At 40.1% G+C, this 24,174-nt stretch overlaps 3 protein-coding genes across 3 annotated transcripts; 1 reads left to right on the top strand and 2 right to left on the bottom strand.

Annotated features, from left to right (window-relative positions):
- Positions 4,510-5,987, bottom strand: LOC104733952 (probable transcription factor At4g00610). The gene has a single exon (XM_010453475.2). It carries the CDS (start codon positions 5,589-5,591, stop codon positions 4,755-4,757), a length of 837 nt encoding a protein of 278 aa, XP_010451777.1. The 5' UTR covers positions 5,592-5,987; the 3' UTR covers positions 4,510-4,754.
- Positions 16,266-17,294, top strand: LOC104733951 (GATA zinc finger domain-containing protein 4-like). Its single transcript, XM_010453474.1, has one exon. The coding sequence runs from the start codon at positions 16,266-16,268 to the stop codon at positions 17,292-17,294; it is 1,029 nt and encodes a 342-aa protein (XP_010451776.1).
- On the bottom strand, positions 21,523-22,692 carry LOC104733949 (putative F-box protein At2g19630). The gene has a single exon (XM_010453473.2). It carries the CDS (start codon positions 22,690-22,692, stop codon positions 21,523-21,525), a length of 1,170 nt encoding a protein of 389 aa, XP_010451775.1.

Raw genomic sequence — 24,174 nt, 5'->3', positions numbered from 1 at the left:
ATTAAGTAAACCGGTTTGGTAATGTTATAGGACAAATCTAGGATTTTAACAATTAGAGTTTCCGCCATGAAAGTACGACAGAAGCACGTCTCCGAGGAGGAGAATGGCCACACTCTACCCTTTGATCTTTTTGATGAAATATTCTCGAGACTATCCGTGAAAACTATAGCGAGGTATCGTCGCGTGTCGAAGATCTGGTCTTCCATCCTCCGCCGTCCAGAATTCACTGAGATTTTCGTGAAATATCTTCGGCTCGTCCCCAACTCCTGTTTATCATCAAACTCAACGGGAAGTGGCTCTTTTTCTCTTCACCTCAGCCTCTAAATCCAGACGGGAACTTTTCTCTTATAGCCACCAATCGTCACATGTGTTTCCGCACTAGCACGGGATCAGGTGGGATCAATGCCCCTATTCGTGGATTTCTCTGTAATGAATATACATAATGGTTTAAAGGCGAATGTTTATAACCCTAGCACAGGACAGTCAATAACATTACCCATAGTGAGAACTAGGAGGGGGAGGGGCGGAGGGCTCTAGCAAGAACCTATCTAGGCTATGATCCAATCAACAAACAAGTCAATGTATTCCGCATGTCACTACTCACTAATTTGTAGTAGGCTTCAAAACTTCTTCTTATCATCCTGGATGCGACAACAAATATACGAGAGGAGCACTTACCGGCAATAAAACACATGTTTGCTCCTTTGTGGACGAGTATCTCATCGTGCGCTTGGCCACTATCCTCAACAATCAAGAATTCCCACACACAAAAAAAATCGACTCGAGTTGTTTTGGTTGATATAGAAGTTTACAAAATACATCTTCGGGACAAGTTAAACAAGGAAACAAATAACAAATATTTATCATCTAAAGTAGTTTAAATAAGAAATCAGCAGAATACTAGTCAAGAATATACACAAACGGTGGCGTCCTGCTTATCGAACCCACTTAACAAGCATAATGGAAGAAAAGTCTACCGATTTTGGACATTATTATTTTAGGCAATATTGGTCATGCATTGGTGATCTTAGTTGGCTTAGCCAAGAAGGTAGGGTTATCATTACCAGCCATTATAACATGTATTCACGCGAATTTATCTTGCTTCTGATAAGGACTGAGTTACAGTTCTCAATCACCTATCACACTGTAACAGAGTCGCAGGTCTGATCTAACTAACTCACACAAAATGATCACGCAGGATCAGTCTTTACAACAGACTCTACTAACTATTTATACTCTCTAAAGTTTGTTAGGACTTAGAGATATTTTCTTCTTCACTCAAGCTTCCTTCTCACGTGCCTCTCATATAGCTTATCAATACCTTCCCCTTTAGAAAAGCTTGTCCTCAAGCTTTAAAAGAAGAAATAGATGTGGCTGGAAACATTCTAGGCATCTCCAACAATGACGTAAGAAAAATGCGTCCCACTCTTCTACAACACTCTTCTGCAGCTCAGCTAACCTTCACTCTTTTGCAGCATTCTCTTCTATGTATGTATGTATCAATACCCTCCCCTGTAGAAAAGCTTGTCCTCAAGCGTTAAGGGGAAGCATCTGATGTGCGCTTGTGCTCAGATGACAAGATAGAATGCTAAGGTCTAGTTGAGGCAGTCCTTGCGTCTCCAACGATGCCAAATAGAAAGTATTTGTCTTTCTGGAACTGCCTGCTGCTCCATGTCTAGTTGAACATCTGCAGATTGTAACTGATTCACCTCTGCAGCAGGAAAAAAGTGGAGCTTCTCTCCAAAACCAGAGTGTAATGCAACAACAAATCCATTTGGAGAGCTCCATTGATTCGTTTTGTTAGTGGAATAATGCCATGAAGCCCCATCTACATCCAGTCCTTGTTTGAGTTTTAACTGCAACTTGTCCGTCATCTTTGTAGAAGCTTCCCAATCATCGTTCCCTTGTATAATATGCTGTAAGAGAAACTTTATCCCACAATCTGCAGCCAACTCTTGTAGCAACTCGCTGATGTGACCCCATTTAAGTTCAAATGTATGTTGCTTTATCAGCTCTATTTCTCTCCCACAGCCCGTGGTTTTGTACTTGAAATGCCAAGGTTTGAGAAATTTTGGTTTCTTCAACCGGAGAGAAATCTGTGTGTGGACCTGTAACTCTAGCATCTTGAATGTCCAAGAGCTGAGCAGTTTCTGCGACTTCCACAATCGTTGTAGCTGTTCCAACCGCTTGTGAAACTTAGAATCAAGCTCAGACCTGTAGAAGTTCACCATGTGAATCTGATATGCCCTTCCCCCATGTTCTTGAACAGTTCTTGAATCATCATAACATAGAAATGCAGGTTTCTGCATTTCAACATTAAAACGTTGTTTCATACTTCTTGACTTTGTCCTGTTTTTAGATTTGAATTTGAACCTCCAAGCTTTCAAACATCTCCTCTTCTTCAGTGATTTCAATCTTTCTTTCTGTGGAGTCATTTTGTCGAACACTTGGTATGCCATTTGCTGATCAGTGACACATGCTGACTTTGGAGATAACACATACGCTTCTTCAACATATAAAACTTGTAATTGCTCTTCTTGATGAATCAACCATGCATTAACATCAGAACTAGAGTGGAAATCCTCACCAACAACCAATGCGTCATCATTAAATCGAAGGCTTGGTTCCAATACAGAAACTGGTACCTGTGGAGTTGGCAAAGTCCCGTTTGTGACGATGTTGCGATTCACGTCGAACGAGGGCGTGTCAAAGCACAAATCCACAGTGCTCTTCGATTCTTTCTTTGCACCATCATCGTTCCGTTCTGATGAAGCTTTGACCAGTTCCCGTTGATGCTGAGATTTCTCCACTGGAATCGATTTGTTCATCTCCTCTGAGACTTCGTTCCTCTCCTCTAAGATTTCATCAGCTTGATTCAATGATTCTTTGGAAATTTCCAGATGATTATGTGCTTCCTTTGTTATGCAACTTGATCCTACCTCATGAATCGAGTCATTTGCACTTACCGCTTCTGATTCTTGTTCGATCGTCATGAAATCCCTACGTATTTTATTCTCACGCCATTGCTGGATGAGTCGGTCATTCCTTTCTTGCAATCGAAGCTTCTCTGGATCGTCATCTTCACCGAACCGAAACAATAAGGCCTCCTTCAACTTCTGCCAGCTTGAGAAAGTGCAAAGTGATTGTCGCCAGTAAAACCAAGCTTCAGCGTCACCTTCGAGAAGACTCTGTGCAAGATTCAGCTTCTCATCTCCTATGAAAGCCTCCTGAATAAAGAACTCCTCCAGCCATGAAATCCAAGATCGCAATTCACCAGCAACACCATCGAAGATGGGAAATCCCTCGAGACACATTGTGATTAAAATCCCCAAATTGCTTGAAACCTAACTTTCTCAGCGTTTGATTCGATCGCAGATCACTAGCGCACCATTTGATAAGGACTGAGTTACAGTTCTCAATCACCTATCACACTGTAACAGAGTCGCAGGTCTGATCTAACTAACTCACACAAAATGATCACGCAGGATCAGTCTTTACAACAGACTCTACTAACTATTTATACTCTCTAAAGTTTGTTAGGACTTAGAGATATTTTCTTCTTCACTCAAGCTTCCTTCTCACGTGCCTCTCATATAGCTTATCAGCTTCCTTTACAAGTTACAGTCCACGATCAAACAGAGAAACTCCCACTAAGTTCAACTCAACAAACACTAAAAATCTGACCGACAATCCAAAATATCCCAGCCAGTCAAACCCATTGCTACTTGACCAAACAGAGTGCGTATGTGCTACGAGTAAATACTCCATTCAGATGGAGGTAAATATTTTTGTGGATTCACAATTTTAGACAATTCATTTTAAGTAAACAGTATACACCGCCTAATATAAGACAGCATCTCAGTTGTCCAGTAACAGAGTATAATGTCAAAGGAATAAGACAAAATACAAAGTGATTGATAATGAAAGAAATGTGTGTATGATGCCATAACTTGAGATTTCCATCTCCGTTTGGTCAGTCTCTGTAAAATATATATACAGTAATGAGGTAAAAAGCTGATTGAGATTTCACACATGTTCTGTCTTGTTTGTTTTTTCAGATCAAGAGACATGTGTTCTGTGACTTCTATCTTTTTATGTTGGTGACTGATTTAATTTTAAACTAAACCATAATCATCACTAGCTAAAAGCCTAAAACGACCATACAATTTTATTAGGATTTCACATTTACAAGGTGAAGATAATGATCAGGAAAACTACACTTAAGGAAAACTACACTTATGGAAAACAAAAATTAATCATTAAACATGGCTTGTCTTCTATTACATAATCTATTCAGTCCCACTCATGTATCTTGATTCGTTTCACAAAGGATCTTTTAAGAAGTCAAAACTTAATGATAATTGAAAGCAAATAAGTAAATATCATCACATAGCATCCTAGCAAGACCACATAGTTCTACACTCAGAGCGAGAGCACACACCTTTGTCATCTCAATTATACATCTAATAGAGACATATGGCTAGATAATAATATGCAGAGAAGCTAACATACAATTAAAGATTTTGGATTACATAATCATGAATTTCATCGTAGCAAAATAAGATCAGCCATCAGATAGTTCGCTGTTACTTCGACCCCCAAAAGAAAAAACAAAGATGCATCTGATACTAACTAATTAGCTGATACAACTAATTAGTCAATTACAACCAAAAACCAAAATAAAGATCCAACATGAAACCAAAAAGGAAAAAGGAGCAAATGCATCTTCAAATAGATTATATCTCTCTCTCTCTCTAGTCAGATTTAGCAAGAGCAGAACTCACCTCACTCAGAATCTCAGCCTTTAGCAAGAAGCATTTCATCTCCTCAGCTTCCAATGACTTGCATTTATCCTCGATTCCCTTCTTCTTCGTGACCGGTACCAACCTCCATTTTGCTTTCACAGCTTCTTCATCAACCATCACACCACCAAAACTCGTAATCGCACCACGAATAAATGACCTTTCAAACCAATCACCATCGTCAACCATCATCAAAGAGTCATCATCATTCTTCACCCTATTAACCTCCTCACCTTCCTTCTTATTCTTGTTTGATTTCACAACAGGAGTAGAGTCAACAACATCGACATCAGTAGTTCCCCAAATCTCCTTAACACGTGCCAAACACATAAGATCATGACGCTTTGTAATTGAGGCCTCACCACCGTTCTTCATTTTCTTGACATACTTTTTCTTTAAACCCCGGATTTTGTTGGTGCACTGATGCAAACTCACCTCGAAACTGAATGAGCTTTTAATACTATTGAAAGCAAGAGCATGAGTTGGCTCAGATTCAGAGTCAGATACACTCTCAGACTTTGAACCTGAGATTTCATTGGCTACAACCGGAGCAGAATCAGTTTCTGGATTCTTGGGTGTTTTGTCTTCTTCTCCTTCAGATTCGGAGCCCGATTCTTCTGACTCTGAACCAGATTCCGATGATGGATTTTGCAGCGGTTCAGGTTGCTTCTTATTAGAAGAAGTAGAGGCGAGTTCTGACGGCTTCTTAACCGGAGATGCAACTTCCGACGGCTCCTTCGCCGGAGATGGAGTAACCAGAGGAGGCTGAGGTTGCTTCTTCTTAGCCATCGGGATTTTGGAAAGAAAGAGAAAGAGCGATTGAGAAATTTTTGGAAACGCAATAAGCTTTTTTTCTTTTTTTCTTTATGATTTTATAGTTTTGTGCACTGTAAAATTATGTCGATTTATCTTGTGATCAGCCTGGTTGTGATTGGGTTAATGCTCGGTGGTGGTGTATTAAACTCAGAAGAGAAAGCGAGTAGTCTTTTCGAATCTTTTCAAATGTCTCTTCGTATCTCCATTTTCATCGATTCGGTTGCTTTGGAAACATATACTCATATCAATGTAACCATAACTACGACCCCTGTTTTAAAAATCGGTCTAGGCAGCCGTGTAATCGCCGGTTACACGCTAGACAGCTCTCTGCCTCCGCGATTTGAGCCCAATCAGCCAAAATGTCGGGATCCAAAAAAAAAAAAAAAATTTAAGGGTTTTGATGTTTTAACTATGATTTTTGTTGTAGATCTATCATATAAGGACTAAAACTACAAGAATAACAAAGTAGAATAAAGAATAATCGCCAAGAAAATAAAAACCCAACTTAAATTAGGGTTTTCAGATTCGATGAGGAAGAAGATAAGAACAATTTTTTCATTTTGTATTCACTAAAAAAAAATTAAAAAAAAAAAACCAAAAAGAGGTTGGTGCAGCTCAAACCCGTGAACACTGGATTATAGGTGCAACTGAAAACTACTGCACCACTAACGAATCCTAACAATATGTTACAATTTTAATATATTATAGATGTATATAGATAAATCTCCAAAAACTAGTTTCCGATTAATGCCTGATTTAAATCCGATTTTCCGATTAATCGCTAGGTCCTCCCTTACTGCCGGACTAACACCTAACGATTTCTAAAACAGGAACTATGACTAGTAGTATTAGTTAACTTTTAAAAGATATTAAAAAAGTAAATGGGTTTCTTTGAGTCTGTTTAAGATTCATCATTTCCTAGAATCTCGATTAAAAAACAAATCTAGGTAAGTAATGAATATGGTTGATACGCAATCATACTCTCAGTTTCAACTTCCAAAACAGTAAAAAGAAGTGTTAAAAAGTGTCGAGACTTTATTTTAGATGGGCCGGATCGACTTAATCCAATACAGTATACTAGTATAGTGATTTAGCGTGGAAAGGTCGAGGGTGAGTTTCTTGTGAGAGAAGAACCAACTACGCGCTGTTTACTAAAAATATTGAAGAAGTGCCATGACATTATTGGGTTCAATTTTTCTTTTTTTTTTTCTTTTTCTCATGTTCGATCAATTGACATTTTTTAGCTAGGTGAGTGTTTTTGTGTGTGTGTGTGTGTGTGGACGTTTATGAGATTAAATCAACTCCACCAAAGACGTTTGAATCTGTCGATTTAAACTTTTCTAACCAACCTTAGGAAAAAGGGAAATTAATAGAATAGAAAAAGTAATCAAATGTTGAAAAGTAAAAAGGGACTTAAATGAACTTGAAACGTGACTAAATTAGATCGGTCAAATGAGCAATTTAAACGTTGCCAACCTGAAACGCAACTGAAATCTTAGATTACATGTACAGAAGTTTTTTTTGTTAGGATCCCTAGTGTATTATTAACACTAGGATAGTACCTGCGCTACGCCGCAAGATTATTTTTTATTTTGTTTTTATTTTAATTATTTTAAAGAAAATTTTTATATGTTGTTTGCAATAATAATTAAAAAAATCAAACCATGTGTTGATTGATTATCATTTTTTATTTTTTATTTACCTTAAAACATGATTTGTCAACATTAAAAGAAAAGATAATATTTAAATAATAAAAAACTTTAAGATCGCAAAAGGCCAAAACCATACCATATAAACTCATAATGAAATTCAAAGAAACATAATCCGCCTCAAATCCAAACCAAAAAATATTTCATAATCCGCCTCAAACCCAAACCAAAAAATATTTGAACATCCACCTCTGTCGCATATTCGAAATCACATCATAACCAATCGGTTCCTAGTAACCACGACGATCACGTATCTCATGTCACTAATGAGATGAAAAGTTTTCAGACTCATTAGTCATTATTATCAATTTATTTGGAATTGGAAATTTTCACATAAACTACTATATTTGATTACTCTTCTACTATTCATAATATATATACATTTTTACAATAACAATAAATTTTTATAGGTTTTAGTAGCATATCACACTTTCAAATCGTTCATTGTCAATAATAGTATAATACTATGAGAAAGTAATGAAAATATATTCGAGTAAACATCAAATATGATTCAAAACAAAGTCAAAACTCAAAAGTGCAACGATGACAAAAATAAAATATTCAGTTGTACTTTTCTATGCCACTGAAAACAGTTACGATTATTGATTAGCATCTTCGTTAATGAGCAAGACAGAACTCAATATTTATGGACTTTTCGAAGATGCGTGTTTGTCTTCTCTCGAACTCAAGATCTCAGATAGCCACTGTAGGATCTTGCTGTCTTGTAAGCGTCATCTGCGATGGGAAGCTCTATGTGGCCAATGCGGGGGACTCACGGGCAGTGCTAGGACAAGTCATGAGGGTGACTGGTGAGGCTCACGCCACTCAGCTCTCGGCCGAACACAACGCATCTATAGAGTCAGTGCGACGGGAACTTCAGGCCCTACATCCTTGATCATTCCGATATTGTGCTTCTCAAACATAACGTCTGGCGAGTCAAAGGCATCATTCAGGTACTCTATAAGATATATAAGATATATCTCTTATATATCTTACAATTAAACTCTTGTCTTGTCTATCTGAACTATTAATCTATCATCACGAATCCCTAACAAAGAAAAAACAAACAGATCCCTAACAAAAAACAATTCAGTGAACAACGAACTATGTTTCGTAATTTTATCTATCTATTAATCTATTTGAAACTCAAACTTAGCCAACCTCAGAATCTTCGATGAAGCAATTAGTATAATATAGCAGATCTTCCAATCTCCGATCAGCTTAAGATTAGATATGCAACTTGGTTTCTCTGTCTGAGATAAAATGCTCTCACCGAGATAGATACATACAATTAAAACAAACAGAAATAAACCAATTCGCATAATTCACTGGATTATATATAACAAAAGCACCAATCTTTATAGGTCAAATCAAGTACCTCTCTTGGACCATAGACAGCTGCAATTACTTTGGTATTGCCCATCTCGAAAACAGCAGAACTAAAAACAAAGTTGAAATTTTTGTGTTCATATATAAGTATATCATTGAATCAAACAAAGACAAGGAATCAGCAAACAAAGACAAGGAATAGAGAGATGGGAAACATACCTCATTGAACCGGCGACATCTAATCGAAGATCTTCTGGGTTTAGGTACTTTATTGTTGTGAAATCCACCACAAGCAATCAATCAATCGACTAACGATTGGTAATGGTAGAGAGAGTAGGTCGAAGGTTGGTATGAGGCGACGAAGAACATAAATTTGTATTGATGATTAAACGCAGTGATACAAAGCGTTTTTGATTTGCTTTGTCCACCTAAGGAAGAGAAAAGTTGAGCTGTATTAATTGTTATAATTTGATAGGTTGTTGATTTTTACTGAGGTGTCAACACCTGCTTCAATACAGAAGCTGAGGTGTCAACCTCTGGAAAGAAACATTGTGTTTTTATTGTATTGATGTGTTGAATGCTGTTAAGCATAGTCAAATGAATTTTCAAGTTATATGAAGCCACGCATTTAATTTGTTGAGTTGTGTGGCATGACATACAAGTTCTTGTATAATTAATATGAGTGTCTAGGACTTGACAATGAGGCCACATTATACCATAATAACAGTATACAATAATTTTAAACATATTTTAAAATGTTATTTTTTTTTAGGAAATACTATCACTTTACCTTTGGTTGGTAAATAATTACGGTTTGTGATTATATTAAAAAAAAAATTATTGACCAATGCTAGCTAGCACATGTGTAAGCTAGAGTAACAAGCATAAAAAAAAAGTTTTCGTAATAAATTATAATTATTTATTTAGTTTTAAGTATAACTGTTAATTATATTATCAAAAGGAACTTGAGGTTTACAAAAGTTTTTATAGGTAACTACAGCCCAAAAAAATTAAAAAGCCGTAAGTTACAGGAGAAAAAACTTCCCATGGAAAAGGTTGATTACAATAACCGAATATCCTCAGTAGAGGTGCATTAGCCATTTGAGAAGGAGCCCTTGTCCTTGTTTGCTATGTTGATGAGCTAAGAAGATGTCTCGAATTGTTCTATCAAGAAGTCTGAACAGCGAGTCAGGCGAGACAGATGGACCACCATGAGATCGAGAGTTGCGTTCCTTCCAGAGGAGGTAGATTGTAGCTTGGGATACTAGTTTCTTGAGCATGGAGGGTAAACCTGCCGAGGTACCTAGGAGCCAACTGATCAAGGTTTGCCAAGAGGAAAACATGAGGTTTGGGAGACCGAGTCTAGAGAAAGCTAGTCCCCACAGATGAAGATCATAGTCACAATGCAGAAACAGATGCTCCCTGTTCTCGAAACCGTTAGAGCACAGGTGACAATTTGTGTCTGTAGACATTCCCCAGTTTGCAGTTTTCGCTTTAACCGGTAGTCTGTTAAGATTGGCAACCCAAAACGTGAAGGAGTGCTTGGGTATGCTTTTCTTAAACCAGATAGCTTTGTGCCACTCTTTGATCCCTGATGAAGGTCGCAACACATTCCAGGTTACCTTTGTGCTGAAAAAATATTTTCTGTCACCTTCAGGTCCCCAGGTGAAGGAGTCAGGTCCTGCAGACTCCACCGGAGTATCTAGCTGGAGGAGAGAATGCCGGAGCGATTGGAGAAGGGGTTTCTAGTCATGTAAGATGGAAGTCTCCATCCTTGAGGACCAGTTCGCTGGATGACGGTCGCATCCCTGGGAATGCCCATAAGTCGCGGACCATCATGACCTATAACATCGATCAGAGGTCTTGACTGACTTCAATTGTCAAACCAGTAGCTTGCCATTTTGCCATCCCCTATATTGCATCCCATGAGAGGCTTTACCATAGGTTTCACGGAGATTAGAAATTTCCACATCCAGGAGGCCCCGAAACTTTCCTCAGCAGACCAGTAGCTGTTAGTTTTAAGCATATGCTCCCTCATCCAAGCAACCCAAAGGGATCTACTATTCGTGAAAAGCAGCCAAACCAACTTCAGATTGAGGGTTTTATTCCAGACGGTGAAGTTTCTTAGTCCAAGACCACCTTCTTTTTTGGAGAGACAAATATCTTTCCATGAAACCTGTGCATTTGCACGTTTTTCCAGGCTCCCTGACCAAAGGAAGGCATTACACATGGATTCAATGAGGCGGAGATATCCTTTAGGGAGGGCGAAGGCGGAGGACAAAAAGTTGATAGAGCTGTAGATCACCGCAGAGATGAGCTGGAGCCGACCCGCGAAGGAGAGAACCTTAGTGGACCAGGAGGAGAACTGAGCCTTGATATTATCCAGTAGAGGAGAATAATCTGCTTTCCTGGGCTTACGGTGGAGGAGAGGGAGTCCTAGGTAGCGGACAGAAAAGGAACCAATGTTAAAACCTTGATGGGACAGCTGTTCAAGAGCCTGATCTGGGACACCAGCAACAAAAGGGTGGACTTGTCCCTATTCATACTCAACCCCGAGAGTTCCTTGAATTCATCCAAAATAGAGGCAATCTCTTGCAGAGAGGAGTTGCTCCCATCGAAGAAGATCATTAAGTCATCCCCAAAAGTTAGGTGCAAGATGATTGGATTTCTTCCCAGGGGATGGTAACCTATACGGCCAGAGTCAAAACGGTGGCTAAGAAGGTTGGATAGAGCTTCCATGGCGATTACAAAGAGGGTAGGGGAGAGAGGATCTCCCTGTCTAAGTCCCCTTCCTCCTTTGAAATATCCGCAGAGCTCCCATTGATGTTGATGGAGAAAGATGTGGTAGTGACACATTGCTTCACCCAGTTAATGAAACGAGGGGGAAAGCGAGCAATCTCCAGGATCTTCAGAACAAAGTCCCATTTCACACAGTCAAAAGCCTTCCTCAAATCTACCTTTAACAGAGCCTTTGACGTGACATTATTCCTGCCAAAACCTTGCACCGTTTCTAAGGCGAGCAATACATTCTCCACTAGAAGTCGACCTTTGACAAAAGCAGACTGAGAGTTGGAGATCATCAGGGTTAGGATGTCCTCCATTCGACGAGCTATAATTTTGGAGATGACTTTATCAAGGACGTTGCAACACGAGATGGGTCTGAAGTTTGATATCTTATCGGCTCCTATCACCTTAGGGATGAGAATGAGTGCGGTGGCATTGACTTATTTGAGAAGGTTACCAGTCCGAAGAATTCCTTGACTGCAGCTATAAGGTCATTCCCGATGATATCCCAAGAAGCCCTGAAGAACTCTCCAGTGTATCCATCTGGTCCTGGGGTTTTGTTCGTTGGCATGGAGAAGAATTCTCTCTTTATTTCTGCCTCAGTGATCTCAGCAACTAAGGACTCCTGAAAATTTTCCCCCAATCTGAAAGGGATAAGATCCTTGATTCGCTTAATCTCAGGATTAGAAAGAGAAATAGGATGACCTCCAATCAGGTCCTAGTAGTAGGACACACAATGGGATTTCACCTCCTCAGGACTAGTTAACCTCTGACCGTGCTCATTGATCAGATAGTGTATCTGAATCTGTGCTATGTGGGTCGCCATTACCCTATGAAAAAATGCAGTATTAAGATCCCCACACTCAAACCAATTAATTTGAGATCTCTGATAAGTGAACTTTTCTTCAGCGATGGCAAGATTCATCCATTCCTTGTGGGCCTGTTTCTCCTGAGCTGCTGCGGTCCTTGAGGGGTCACTCAACAACAAAGCTTGGCATTGATGCAGAGTTTCCTGAGCTTCTCTTGTACGGTTCTCCAACCCCGAAAACTTTTCCTTGTTTAGGTCTCGAATAACACCTTTAAGCTCTTTGAGCCTTCTGATCAGGTTGAACTGTGCAGTACCATTAGAGTCTGCATTATGCCAATAATTGAGGAGTCACGGGAGGAACTCATCATCATGGAGGAGGAAATGGGAAATCATAAAATGTCTTCGACCCTGCTGCCGCTTTCCTAAATCCACAACAGAAGGACTATGATCAGAGAAGTCAGGCTCCGCAAAAAGTGAAAAGGATAAAGGATATTTAAGCATCCATTCATCATTGATCAGGACTCTATCCAGCTTTTTAGCAATCGGGTTAAGCTCCTGATTGTTCCACCAAGTGAATTGGTTCCCCCTAAGGGTAAGGTCCTAAAGACTAGCATAAGATAGACAATCTCAGAATTCCTCCATCCCTTTCTTGATTCGAGTGCCTCCAGAAGAGTGTTCAGTAGGATTCAGGGTTTGATAGAAATCTCCCATTACTACCCAAGGCCGAGAGCACACAGCAGAATCTCGAGACAAGGCACACATCTCCTCCCACAGTAATTGTCTCCCAATCCTACAGTTAACAGCATACACAAAAGACACAACAATCTCGCTATCCTCCTTTGGTAAGTGAACAATACAAGTAACCATCTGCTTAGACTTCGAGTGGATGGTTAGCTTCACAGACGGATGCCATACAATCCAGATCCTTCCTAGCTTTGCAAACTCATAGTTGGCTGCAAAATTCCAATCCGCAAAAGTAGACTGCACATATTTCAGAGATTTGTGTTGTTTGACACGAGTCTCAATAAGGCTGCCAAAAACCGGCTTATGCTGCCGTAGCCATTTCCTGAAGCTTCTCCGCTTTACACTATGATTAAAACCTCTAACGTTCCAAGAAAAAATGTCTACCTTTACCATTAATGAGAAGATTTGGTTAGTGTCCCCTTCCTTGAGGAAGTCTGCTCAAAGCGCCTCTTTTTTCGTCGTTCCTTTTTAGATAGGAACTTTATAAATTTCTCACTATCATCTGGATTATCATCTTCTTCAGACGGGGGGTCAGAAGAAGAGGATTTCCTCTAGAGAGCCGTAGTCTGAAGAGGAAGAAGACGAGGATGATAAGCACTTGGAAGAGGATTTGTTTGTCCCCTTCTTACGAGGATTAGAGGCAGTATTGAGACCAATGTCCAGTTCCAGGGATCCTTCCAGGCGAGGGTTAACAGAGGAAGTTTTCTCTAGAGCTAGAGAACTTCTTTTTGCTTGCTCCTTACGTCTTCTTAGTGGGTTTTCCCTTTGTCGAACCACTGGATCCGCAGGTAAAGTTTTTGAATCCCTCTTTCCACGAGTACAGTCCTCCCTAGAGTGAGTAGTTGACTTACAAAAGTTACAGAGGATCGGGACCGTGGGGCATCGTTTGATGGAGTGTCCCACTCCTTGACAAAAAGCACAGATAGGAGGAAGCCATGGACTAGAGACTTCTATCCTGAATATTTCACCCGATTCAAACTGAGCATTAACTGCTACCGGAAGCGGCTTGGTGATGTTCACAATGGTAAATACTTTTGCAACTTCCAAGTCTGTGAGATTGATAGTAGCAGGGTGACAGAAGACCGGGTGACCCACAAGACCCGCTATATGCTCAAAGCTTCCTGCGAGAAGAACTGAGGAGGAACACCTCTAAATTCAAGCCAGACCGGAGCTTCTGTTAGCTCGGGCATCACCGGGGTGAGGCCAGGCTCCCAATCTACGACAAACATAGATTGTCCCTCAATATGCCACACCCTCTGGGCAAGGACCCTTCTGTGAGTTTCCTCACAAGGTATACGGATAAGAACTGACTTTGGACCTTACTTTGAGATAGTGATGTCTCTTCTCTTGCGACTCCAGATTCCATTGAGAATGGCGTAGAGAGCTCCTTTAGAGGGGAGATTACCATGAAATTGTCCAATAATAAAATCCTTCCAGAGATTTTGATTCTTTTGTATCACCGTGTTAGGGATTTTAACACACAGTTCACCAGATTCTAAGGTGATAGCGGTACTTTTCTTTTTCATCTTGCTTGAAGGGCCAACGAGCATTTCCTTCCAGTTAGCTAGAGCCGATATCTGGGCAGAATCGGCAGCCATGGGATCTTCTTGGACTTTCGAGGTTTGGAGTCTCGATTCACTCGCTGTAGGACTTACGGATTTTGACGACCGAGAACCAGCCTTGATGGGGTCCTTGGTAGAGGCGGAGGGGGGAACTGGGGCTTTCATCGCCGCAGAGGGGACAGCAGAAAACTCATTCACTACCTTTGGGGAAACTAGATCTGGGGAGGGAGGATGAGGGGAGGAAGCGGGGGAGGGGGAGGAGGAAGCTGTGGAAGAGGGTTTATGAGGAGAGCGCTTAGGCTTAGTCATTGGAGGAGGGTTGTCAGTGTCAAAATCGGCAACGGCAGCTTCGAAAGAAAGGGATCAGAAAAATCGCCTTTTCGAGAGAAAATGTTCTTTTAAATGCATTAAAATTGATGTTGGTCTTCTTCCTTGTAGGCTTAAGTTGTTTTAAACGAGTAGCTGTATGAAAACCTTTATTTTATATAGAACTTTATATTGTGGAAGCATCAAGCAAGTAATTAGTAAAGTTATGAAAACATTCTATATTTTAATACTATAAAGTTTAAAGAATAATAACCTTTAGTCCTTTTCAATTTAACCTCATAGTCCAAAAATTGAATCATATAACTTTTAAAATCATGACACTCCAAAAGCTAAATCCTAAAACTAGGGAAATAAACACGAATCCGTTAATTTTACATACAATATAATTTGCTTTGCTTTGTTTTTGTACTCAATATATATGTAGTTTGTTTTTCTTACATTGGAAATTTGAACTTTTTGATTTCTAATCATCATTTAATAGGAATATACAGCTACTCGTTTCTGGTTTAAGACTAAGAAAAAGTGTAAAACTAAGATCTGATTAATTAGTCGGTGCAAGAAATAGAAATGTAACTGCGTTACACGACCATTGGATTACTTTTGTCACACGTTTCAAATTAAGCGTTGGCTTGTTTTAAAGAACTCCACGTGCAGTTCTCCTGTAAACAAAACGGTTATCCGAACGAAAATTACATGACCTAATCTTTTTGGTCGGTTAGTAAAAGAGACAAGATCGAGGGAATTATTTAGATAATAGATAGTACGTGGCATAATCCCAATTAATTGATTAGGACAAAATGAAACCCTTTACAAGTCACCTCACCAACCTCTTTGTCACATGTTATTTCAACAAGTTCTTACACTTTCCACCAAACTTTATTTACAATTGTTGGGTCTCTAACTCACTGTTATCAAATTTCTGTTTGACAATGTCAATGGCTCAATGTTTATTATGTCAAGTAGGTTCATTCAATCATATTTGAGTGTTGACCTTTGTTATCAATTTTGTCAATTCTTACGCTATATATTTGTTTGAACTGTACTAAAAATATCAAAGACAATTACAATACGAGATTCTAAAATTAATGTGATCTAGAGCTATGCTTATGCTGTTGTAGTGTTATGTAACTGTTAGCGTAGATATAGGAGTATCTATGATTTATGTATATCGCATATGGTTCAGTGTATATTTGTTCTTATCGTGTAACATACACTATATATATTGAGTGAATACATAACCTCCGATCACGGAGATTCATTAGATCATGGTATCAGAGCTTTCTTTTTAAAAACTCTTGATCTGCTTGTCCTTCGTCTTCGTCTCTTTTGTTTTCTCTCTTTTACACTTTCGTTCTTTCATCGTCTTTTCTCTGTTTTTATCACTATGTCGGGCTCACTGGCAACCGCGACTGTCACCGCGGCCGCTCCCGCTCATGATAAGCCCTACGGGATCACACAGATCCGGGCTTATATACCGGTCCAACTTGATCTCAAAAAGTTGAACTATGACATCTGGCGTGAGCTCTTTGAGACTCACTGTAGCAGCTTCGGTGTCCTTGGACATCTTGATGGCTCCTCTGCCCCGCCTCCTGCCGATGAGACGCAGTGGAAGGAATGGGACAATCTTGTGAAAATGTGGATTTACGGCACTGTGTCTGAACAACTCGACACAATTCTTAAGGCCAAGTCCACGGCTCGTGATTTATGGCTCACTCTTGAAGCCCTGTTTCGTGACAACAAAGAAGCTCAGTCTATCCAGTATGATAATGAGCTTCGTACCCTTGTGATCGGAGACATGTCCGTCACTGACTACACGCACAAGTTGAAGACACTTGCTGATCTTCTCGCAAATGTTGACGCCCCAGTTACAGACCGTGCCTTGGTGATGCACATGCTTAATGGACTGTCTGCAAAATTTGACAGTATCATTAATGTCATTCAACATCACTCGCCGTTTCCCTCTTTCATCAAGGCCCGCTCTATGCTTCTCATGGAAGAGAAGAGACTCTCCAAGCAGACTCCGCAGATCGCAGAACACAATACTGACTCCTCGTCTCAGAGTGTCCTGTACACACAGTCTGACCAACCTCAACAACGCCAGCAACACTACAACAACAACAACTCCGGCCAGAACAACAACAACAACAAACCTCGTGGTCGTGGTGGTCGCGGAAACAGAGGTCGTGGTCGCTACAACAACAACAATTGGCAGAACAACTCCTATGCCGCACCACCTTGGTCGTGTCCTCAGGCTCCATGGATGTTCCCCAACGCTTACAACGTGCCACCCGGGGTCCCACCGCCCTACTACACACCACCGATGCATCCCCCCTCTGCTCCGCATGGTTCCTTTCCGCATCGACCGCATGGCGAGGCTCTCTACACTCATGGTGTTCCATCTTTTATCTCATGAACACTGCTCAACCGCTTGCTTACACGGCCCTCCCTCAAGCGTTTAGCACCATGAATCTTCAGGATCCAAGCAACAATCCATGGGTGATGGATACGGGTGCAACGAATCATGTTACAGCTGAGCCAGGTACACTTCGTTCTCTTTTTAATAAGAGCACTATTCCTTCTATTACTGTTGGCAATGGTTCCTCAGCCCTTATTACAAACTCTGGCCATACAACCTTAACCACCAATACCAAACCACTTCATCTCAACCATGTCCTAGTATGTCCTGACATTGTCGGCAACCTGATCTCTGTCCGACAGTTCGTTAGTGATAACAACTGTACTATTGAATTTGACCCACTTGGTTTCTGTATCAAGGATCTGCAGACTCGGACAAGGCTGCTCCGGTGTAACAGCCCAGGTCCACTTTACACCATCACGCCGTCCACCGCATCGCCCTCCGTGTTTTCATTGACCGCTTTCTCCGCGACCCTCTGGCACCGGCGTCTTGGTCACCCGGCCATCAACACTTTGCATTCTTTAAATGCTTATGGTTTTATTTCTTTTAAACAGACTGACATGACAAATTTGTGTCATGCATGTCAACTTGGCAAACACACTCGCATGTCTTTTCCTTCTTCAACAACACTTGTTTCCAGACCTTTTGATTTAATACATTTGTATTTATGGACATCTCCAGTGTCAAGCGTTAGTGGTGTCAAATATTATTTACTATTTTTGGATGATTGCAGCCACTACGTTTGGGTTTATCCTCTTCGTAAAAAGAGTGATGTCTTTAGCCGCTACCTCCACTTCTCTGCCATGGTGCGCACAAAGTTTGGTCAAGAGATCGTTGCTTTTCAATGAGATAACGGCCGAGAATACGATAATCAACAGTTCAGAGACTACTTTGCTGCGGTTGGAACGACTTTCAGATTCTCATGCCCGTATACATCACAGCAAAATGGCAAGGCTGAGAGGATGATCCGCACTCTGAACAACCTTATACGCACTCTCTTGGTTCAAGCTAGCATGCCCCTTGTATATTGAGTTGAAGCTCTCCACACTGCTTCCTACCTTCTCAACGTTGTACCATCGACTGCGATATGTAATGATGTTCCGTTTGTCAAACTCTTTAGTTCTGTCCCAAGGTATGACCAGTTACGTGTGTTTGGCTCGTTATGCTACCCAAACCTGCTACCAACTACACCTCACAAGCTCGCACCACGGTCGACAGCATGTGCGTTCCTTGGTTACCCTTCGGACCATAAGGGATACCGATGCCTTGACATGGTCACGAAAAAGGTCATTCTCTCTCGACATGTTGTTTTTGATGAAGCCACATTTCCCTTTGCGCATCCGCCGGCAACGTCTGTCCAACAGGAACCGTCTGTAGTACCACCATTGGTTCCCCGGATCGTTCTGCCTCCACCCGTACCACCATCTGTGCCAATGACAGTTGCCCCTCCATTGCCCAGCGACCTATCACCTTCCTTGCCAATCACATCATCGTCATCTCAGTCTGCACCATTAGTCACAAACGCTCATCCCATGGTCACACGTAGTAAACATGGCATCACTAAACCCCAAACTCGCCTTTGCCTTCACACAACCACCGTCTCACCTTTACCCAAATCCCATATCGATGCCGCTAAAGATCCCAATTGGACACCAGCCATGGGGGAGGAATATGATGCTCTTATTAAAACGGGAACGTTGGTACTTGTACCATGGCCCAAGTTTGCTAACGTGATTTGGTGTATGTGGTTGTACAGGCACAAGTTTGATTCTGCAGGAAAGCTGGTCCGCTATAAAGCTCGTTTGGTCACTAATGGGAAGTCTCAACAGCCTGGTGTCGACTGTGATGAAACGTTCAGACCGGTGGTGAAGCCTGCTACGATCCGTGCTGTTCTCGGTGTCGCCACAGCAAAAGATTGGCCTCTTCATCAACTTGACGTCAAAAATGCCTTCCTTCATGGGGACCTCAAGGAGACTGTATACATGCACCAACCACCTGGATTCCGAGATAAGAGTAAACCCGATCATGTTTGTCTAGTGAAACGTTCTCTCTATGGTTTAAAACAAGCTCCGCGGGCTTGGTATGAGCGTTTCTCCACTTATGCGCGTCGGGTCGGTTTTCGTCAAAGCGTGTCCGACACTTCGCTATTTGTCTTGACTCGTGGTAAAGATGTTGCATACTTACTCTTATATGTTGATGATATCACTTTAACTGCATCGTCTCAGTCCCTCATGACTTCGATCATTGCTTCGTTACATTCGGAGTTTGCGATGACTGACCTTGGTCCTCTTCATCACTTCTTGGGCATCTCCATCATTCGGACAAAGACAGGGGTGTTTCTTCATCAGCAGAACTATGCCGCCAACATACTCCATAGGGAAGGGATGACTGACTGCAACTCCTGCCTTACACCGGTTGACACCAAGCCAAGACTTGATGTCAATGACGGTCCGCTTATCTCTAATCCCACGCTGTATCGGAGCTTGGCTAGAGCTCTTCAGTACCTTACTTTCACCCGTCCAGACATATCCTATGCGGTTCAACAGGTCTGCCTCTTCATGCATGCTCCTCGTGAAACACACTTTAATGCCTTGAAGCATATACTGCTCCAAGGGCACCATTTCTCACGGCTTGCAGCTTTATCGTTCGCCTTCACTATCTCTTACTGCTTACACTGATGCTGACTGGGCCGGCTGTCCATCTACACGTCGATCAACATCCGGATTCTGTGTCTTCCTCGGTGACAATATCATCTCATGGTCATCGAAGCGACAGCACACAGTCTCTCGCTCTAGTGCAGAGGCCGAATACAGAGGTGTCGCTAATGATGTGGCTGAGTTAAGTTGGATACGCAATCTTCTGCTTGAAATGCACATCCCTCTTCCAAAGGCGTCAGTCGTGTTTTGTGACCCGGTTCAGCACCAACGTACCAAGCACATTGAGATTGACATTCATTTCGTTCGTGAGAAGGTTGCTCTTGGACAAGTAAAGGTGTTTCATGTACCGTGGTCCCACCAATATGCCGATATATTTACCAAAGGCCTTCCCGCGCCACTATTTCTTGATTTTGGGTCCAGTCTGGGCGTTCACAAGTCACCGGCTTGGAATGCGGGGGGTGTTAGCGTAGATATAGGAGTATCTATGATTTATGTATATCGCATATGGTTCAGTTTATATTTGTCCTTATCGTGTAACATACACTATATATATTGAGTGAATACATAACCTCCGATCACGGAGATTCATTAGATTACAGTAACAACAGTACCAACAAGTTTATCTATCAAATTTATTTATAAAAGAATTAAGGAGAGATCTTAATAGTAAAAATAATAACAAATCAATCTCGTATTGTTTTGTCTCAAATCAGAAAATGGAAGAACATATTGTTACCAAAATGAAATGTCAAAAACCAAAGAAGAAACTTTAATCCTTGAATTATTCTTTCTCATCTAGTTTAAGAATCTCTTTGTTAATATCAGACTCACAATCAATTTGAATCTAAGATTTGTGGTTTTGTTACTGACTTAAGCGTCATTTTAGTGTGTTTTTTACTATGACACATCATGATGGCTGATCTTATATATTTTGCTACAATGAAAATTTCATGATTATGTAATCCAGAATCTTTAATTATATGTAGCTTCTCTGCATATTTCTTGCCATATCTCTACGTCTCTACTAGATGTATAGTTGTCACACACTGGAACTGTGCTTGACCAAACGGAGATGGTAATCTCAAGTTATAGAGATCATAGAAACATTAGATTTGTCTAAAATCACCAATCCATACAAGTATTTACCTCCATTTGGGATACTTACGCACATTGTTTGGGATAGTAGCAATGGATTTAGCTAATTTGGTGTTTGTTGAGTTGGGCTTAGTGGGAGTTTCTCTGTTTTGGTACTGTCATCGGCGAAAGCTGAGATGGGCGTGGACTGTAACTTGTAAAGGAAGATAAATTAACGTGAATATATAAACATATGAAGAGGGAAGAAAATGAGATTAACATGTAAAGAAAGAGTTCAAAGAAATGAAGAAAAAGTAGATAACCGTACAAAACCAAGGAATATCCATCAATAATCCAACTTAATTTAAGAACAAATTTGCAGAAAATAAAGTAAACCAATATGCAATGACACAATTCGTAAAGCAAGTGAGCAAGAGAATCAAGAAGCCAAACTATTTAGCGCTCTTGTAAGAGTAATATGACATTCGAAGCACTCACATACGTTTGATATCTTCTGCGTGGTCAATAAAAGTGTAAATGTCTTGACGACTAACAGGTCCAATTCCTTGGATTTCAACTCTTACGATAGTATTCTTCTCCACATTGTAGTAGAAAATGTAGAAAGGATCACGTAGAAAGGCCGCAGAAAACACAAATTCACCATTACTCGTCATCCCGACAATGTTCAACCTTGTAGATGGTCCAAGCTTTCTCCACAGAGGCGGAAACACGTGGATTTTTATCAACCATTTATGTTTCTCAATATCATCTAGAACCCACAATTCAAGATTTGTAGTAGTTCTGCCGAAATGATCATGACGAAGTACACCTAATTTACCAGTGTAATTTATCAGAGTTGAGCTCCACTTAACTTTATTGTCTAGACCTTGGTTAATAAATGTGAACTTCTCGGACAGAACATCAAAGCAAACGACGGTATAAGGTTTTGGAAACCTAGGTTTCGGAGTCGTCTTGTTCTGATCGGCTATATAATACAAGACTCCATTGATACAAATTCCAGCACTTATCGGGTAATGGGGTAGGGAACATTGAATCTTTCTCCACGACATATTTCGAACTCCTAGTGTCAGAACTTGATGATCTTTCGCATTCCAAAGCCGACTACAAAGTGACATGCACAATACTTTGACTTGTTTGTTGATGGGATCATACCCTAAATAGGTTCTCGCTTCATCCCTCCTTGTTATCAAGTTGGGTAATGTTATGGTCTGTCCTGTGCTAGGGTTATAAACCATTGCCTTGAAATCATTATATCTATCTTTAAGCCACAGAGATGTAGTACAGAGCAAGCCACGAATAGGGACATTGATCCCACATGAACCCGGTCTAGTGCGGAAACACATATGATGATTGGTGGCTAAAAGAGACGAGTTCTCGTCTAGATTTTGAGGTTGAGGTGACGAGAAGAAGAGCCACTTACCGTTGAGTTTGAAGGTGAACAAGAGTTGCGGACGAGCCGAAGATATTTTTAGAAACCGGTCAGTGAAATCTGGACGGTGGAGAATGGAAGACCAGAGCTTCGACACGCAACGACACCTCGCTATAGTTTTCGCCGATAGTCTCGAGAATATTTCATCAAAGAGATCAAATGGTAGAGTATGGCCATTCTCCTCCTGGGAGACGTGCTTCTGCCGCAGTCTCATGGCGGATACACTATGTGTTAAAACCCTAGTCTAATCAATGTACCATTCCTTTTTTAGTACATCAGGTGCCGAGGCTTCATTTTTATATGGGCCGGATCAGACTTAGTCAAGTATAGTAATTTGTACATATGGGCCGAGTGATGAGAGAACAAGTGCACGACGATTTTAATTATACGATCAAATATCTGTTTTTTTTTTTCCCCTTTTTTCTCAGAGTCGGTCAATTCAATTTACATTATTTTAGCTACCTACGTGAGTTGGACGTATATGATAAGACTAAAGCAAGTAAGCAACCCACCAAAGACGTCTGAATCTGTAGTTTTACTTATATAAATTTTTATTTACAACATTAACCCCTCAAAAATTTCCAAAAATAGTATCACGACATATTTTATTTCCTAAATCTGTATTAACATTTTTAAAATACATTTAGTATTTTACCCTTGAAATTATATGTATTTAAAAACTTATTTACAAATTTAATCCCTAAAAATTTTCCAAAATAACATTATTTCAGATTTTGTTTTCTAAATATTTTACATTTCATTTCAACCAAAAATAAAAAAACAGCAATCAATATTATATAGCGACATAAACTATGATATATTTTCTATTTTATTTTCCAAACCTGTGAGTTTTGATTCTTAAAGTAAGAAGAACTTCGATTCTTAATTATTTAAATATTATAATTAATATATATATATATATATAAATTTAATAAAATTTAAAATATTATGAATAAGTAAAATTTTAAAAAACATTAAAATACTATATAATATGGTTATAAAAAGGGCATGTTGGAATTAATAAAATATTATTAAATATGTACTAACACAGATTAAATTTTTATTTTATTATTTGCCAACACTATAAATATTATAATATCTGACATATAAAATCAATTTGTTTTACCTAAGATTGTGTAAAATAATTAATTCATTAGGAAAAATATGACTTAATCACATCATATAAATGACTTATTATGTATTTAGATTCTTTATTTTTCTGTTATAATAATTAAAAATCGAAATAGAATCTCAAACACTAAACAAAACAAACTAAATATAATAAACTGTAACATCCGCAAACCAAAAATTGGTTTTTGGGGATGGGTGTCGATCGACACCAAGGGAGTGTCGGTCGACACCACTTATTTTTCGGTTCGATCAGAATGAGTTTTTAATCGATTTGGTTCGGTTTGGTTTAAGGAAACCATTGAACCGGGTCTTAAAAGGAAGGAAACGACCTAGGTCGTGTTCCAGAGGTTGTGGTCGCCGTTTTTGTTTGAAAAAGAGGAAAAGAGAGAAAACAAGTGTTCTTGAGATTGTGAGTGAGATTGGGAGATTTCTTGGCTGTTCTTGAGAGATTGGAGGCTGGGAAGGTGCTAGAAGCTTGCTAGGAGTGAGGGATTCGTCCTTATTGGTCAGAAACTTCCTGCAAAGAGGTGAGTGCATGACCATGGCTTATCTAAGCTAAGATCTC

The sequence above is a fragment of the Camelina sativa genome, chromosome 12, assembly GCF_000633955.1.
Source record: "Camelina sativa cultivar DH55 chromosome 12, Cs, whole genome shotgun sequence".
In the NCBI taxonomy this organism is placed as follows: domain Eukaryota; kingdom Viridiplantae; phylum Streptophyta; class Magnoliopsida; order Brassicales; family Brassicaceae; genus Camelina; species Camelina sativa.
Note: the sequence above shows the minus strand (reverse complement) of the source record. Positions and strands in the feature narration are given on the sequence as shown.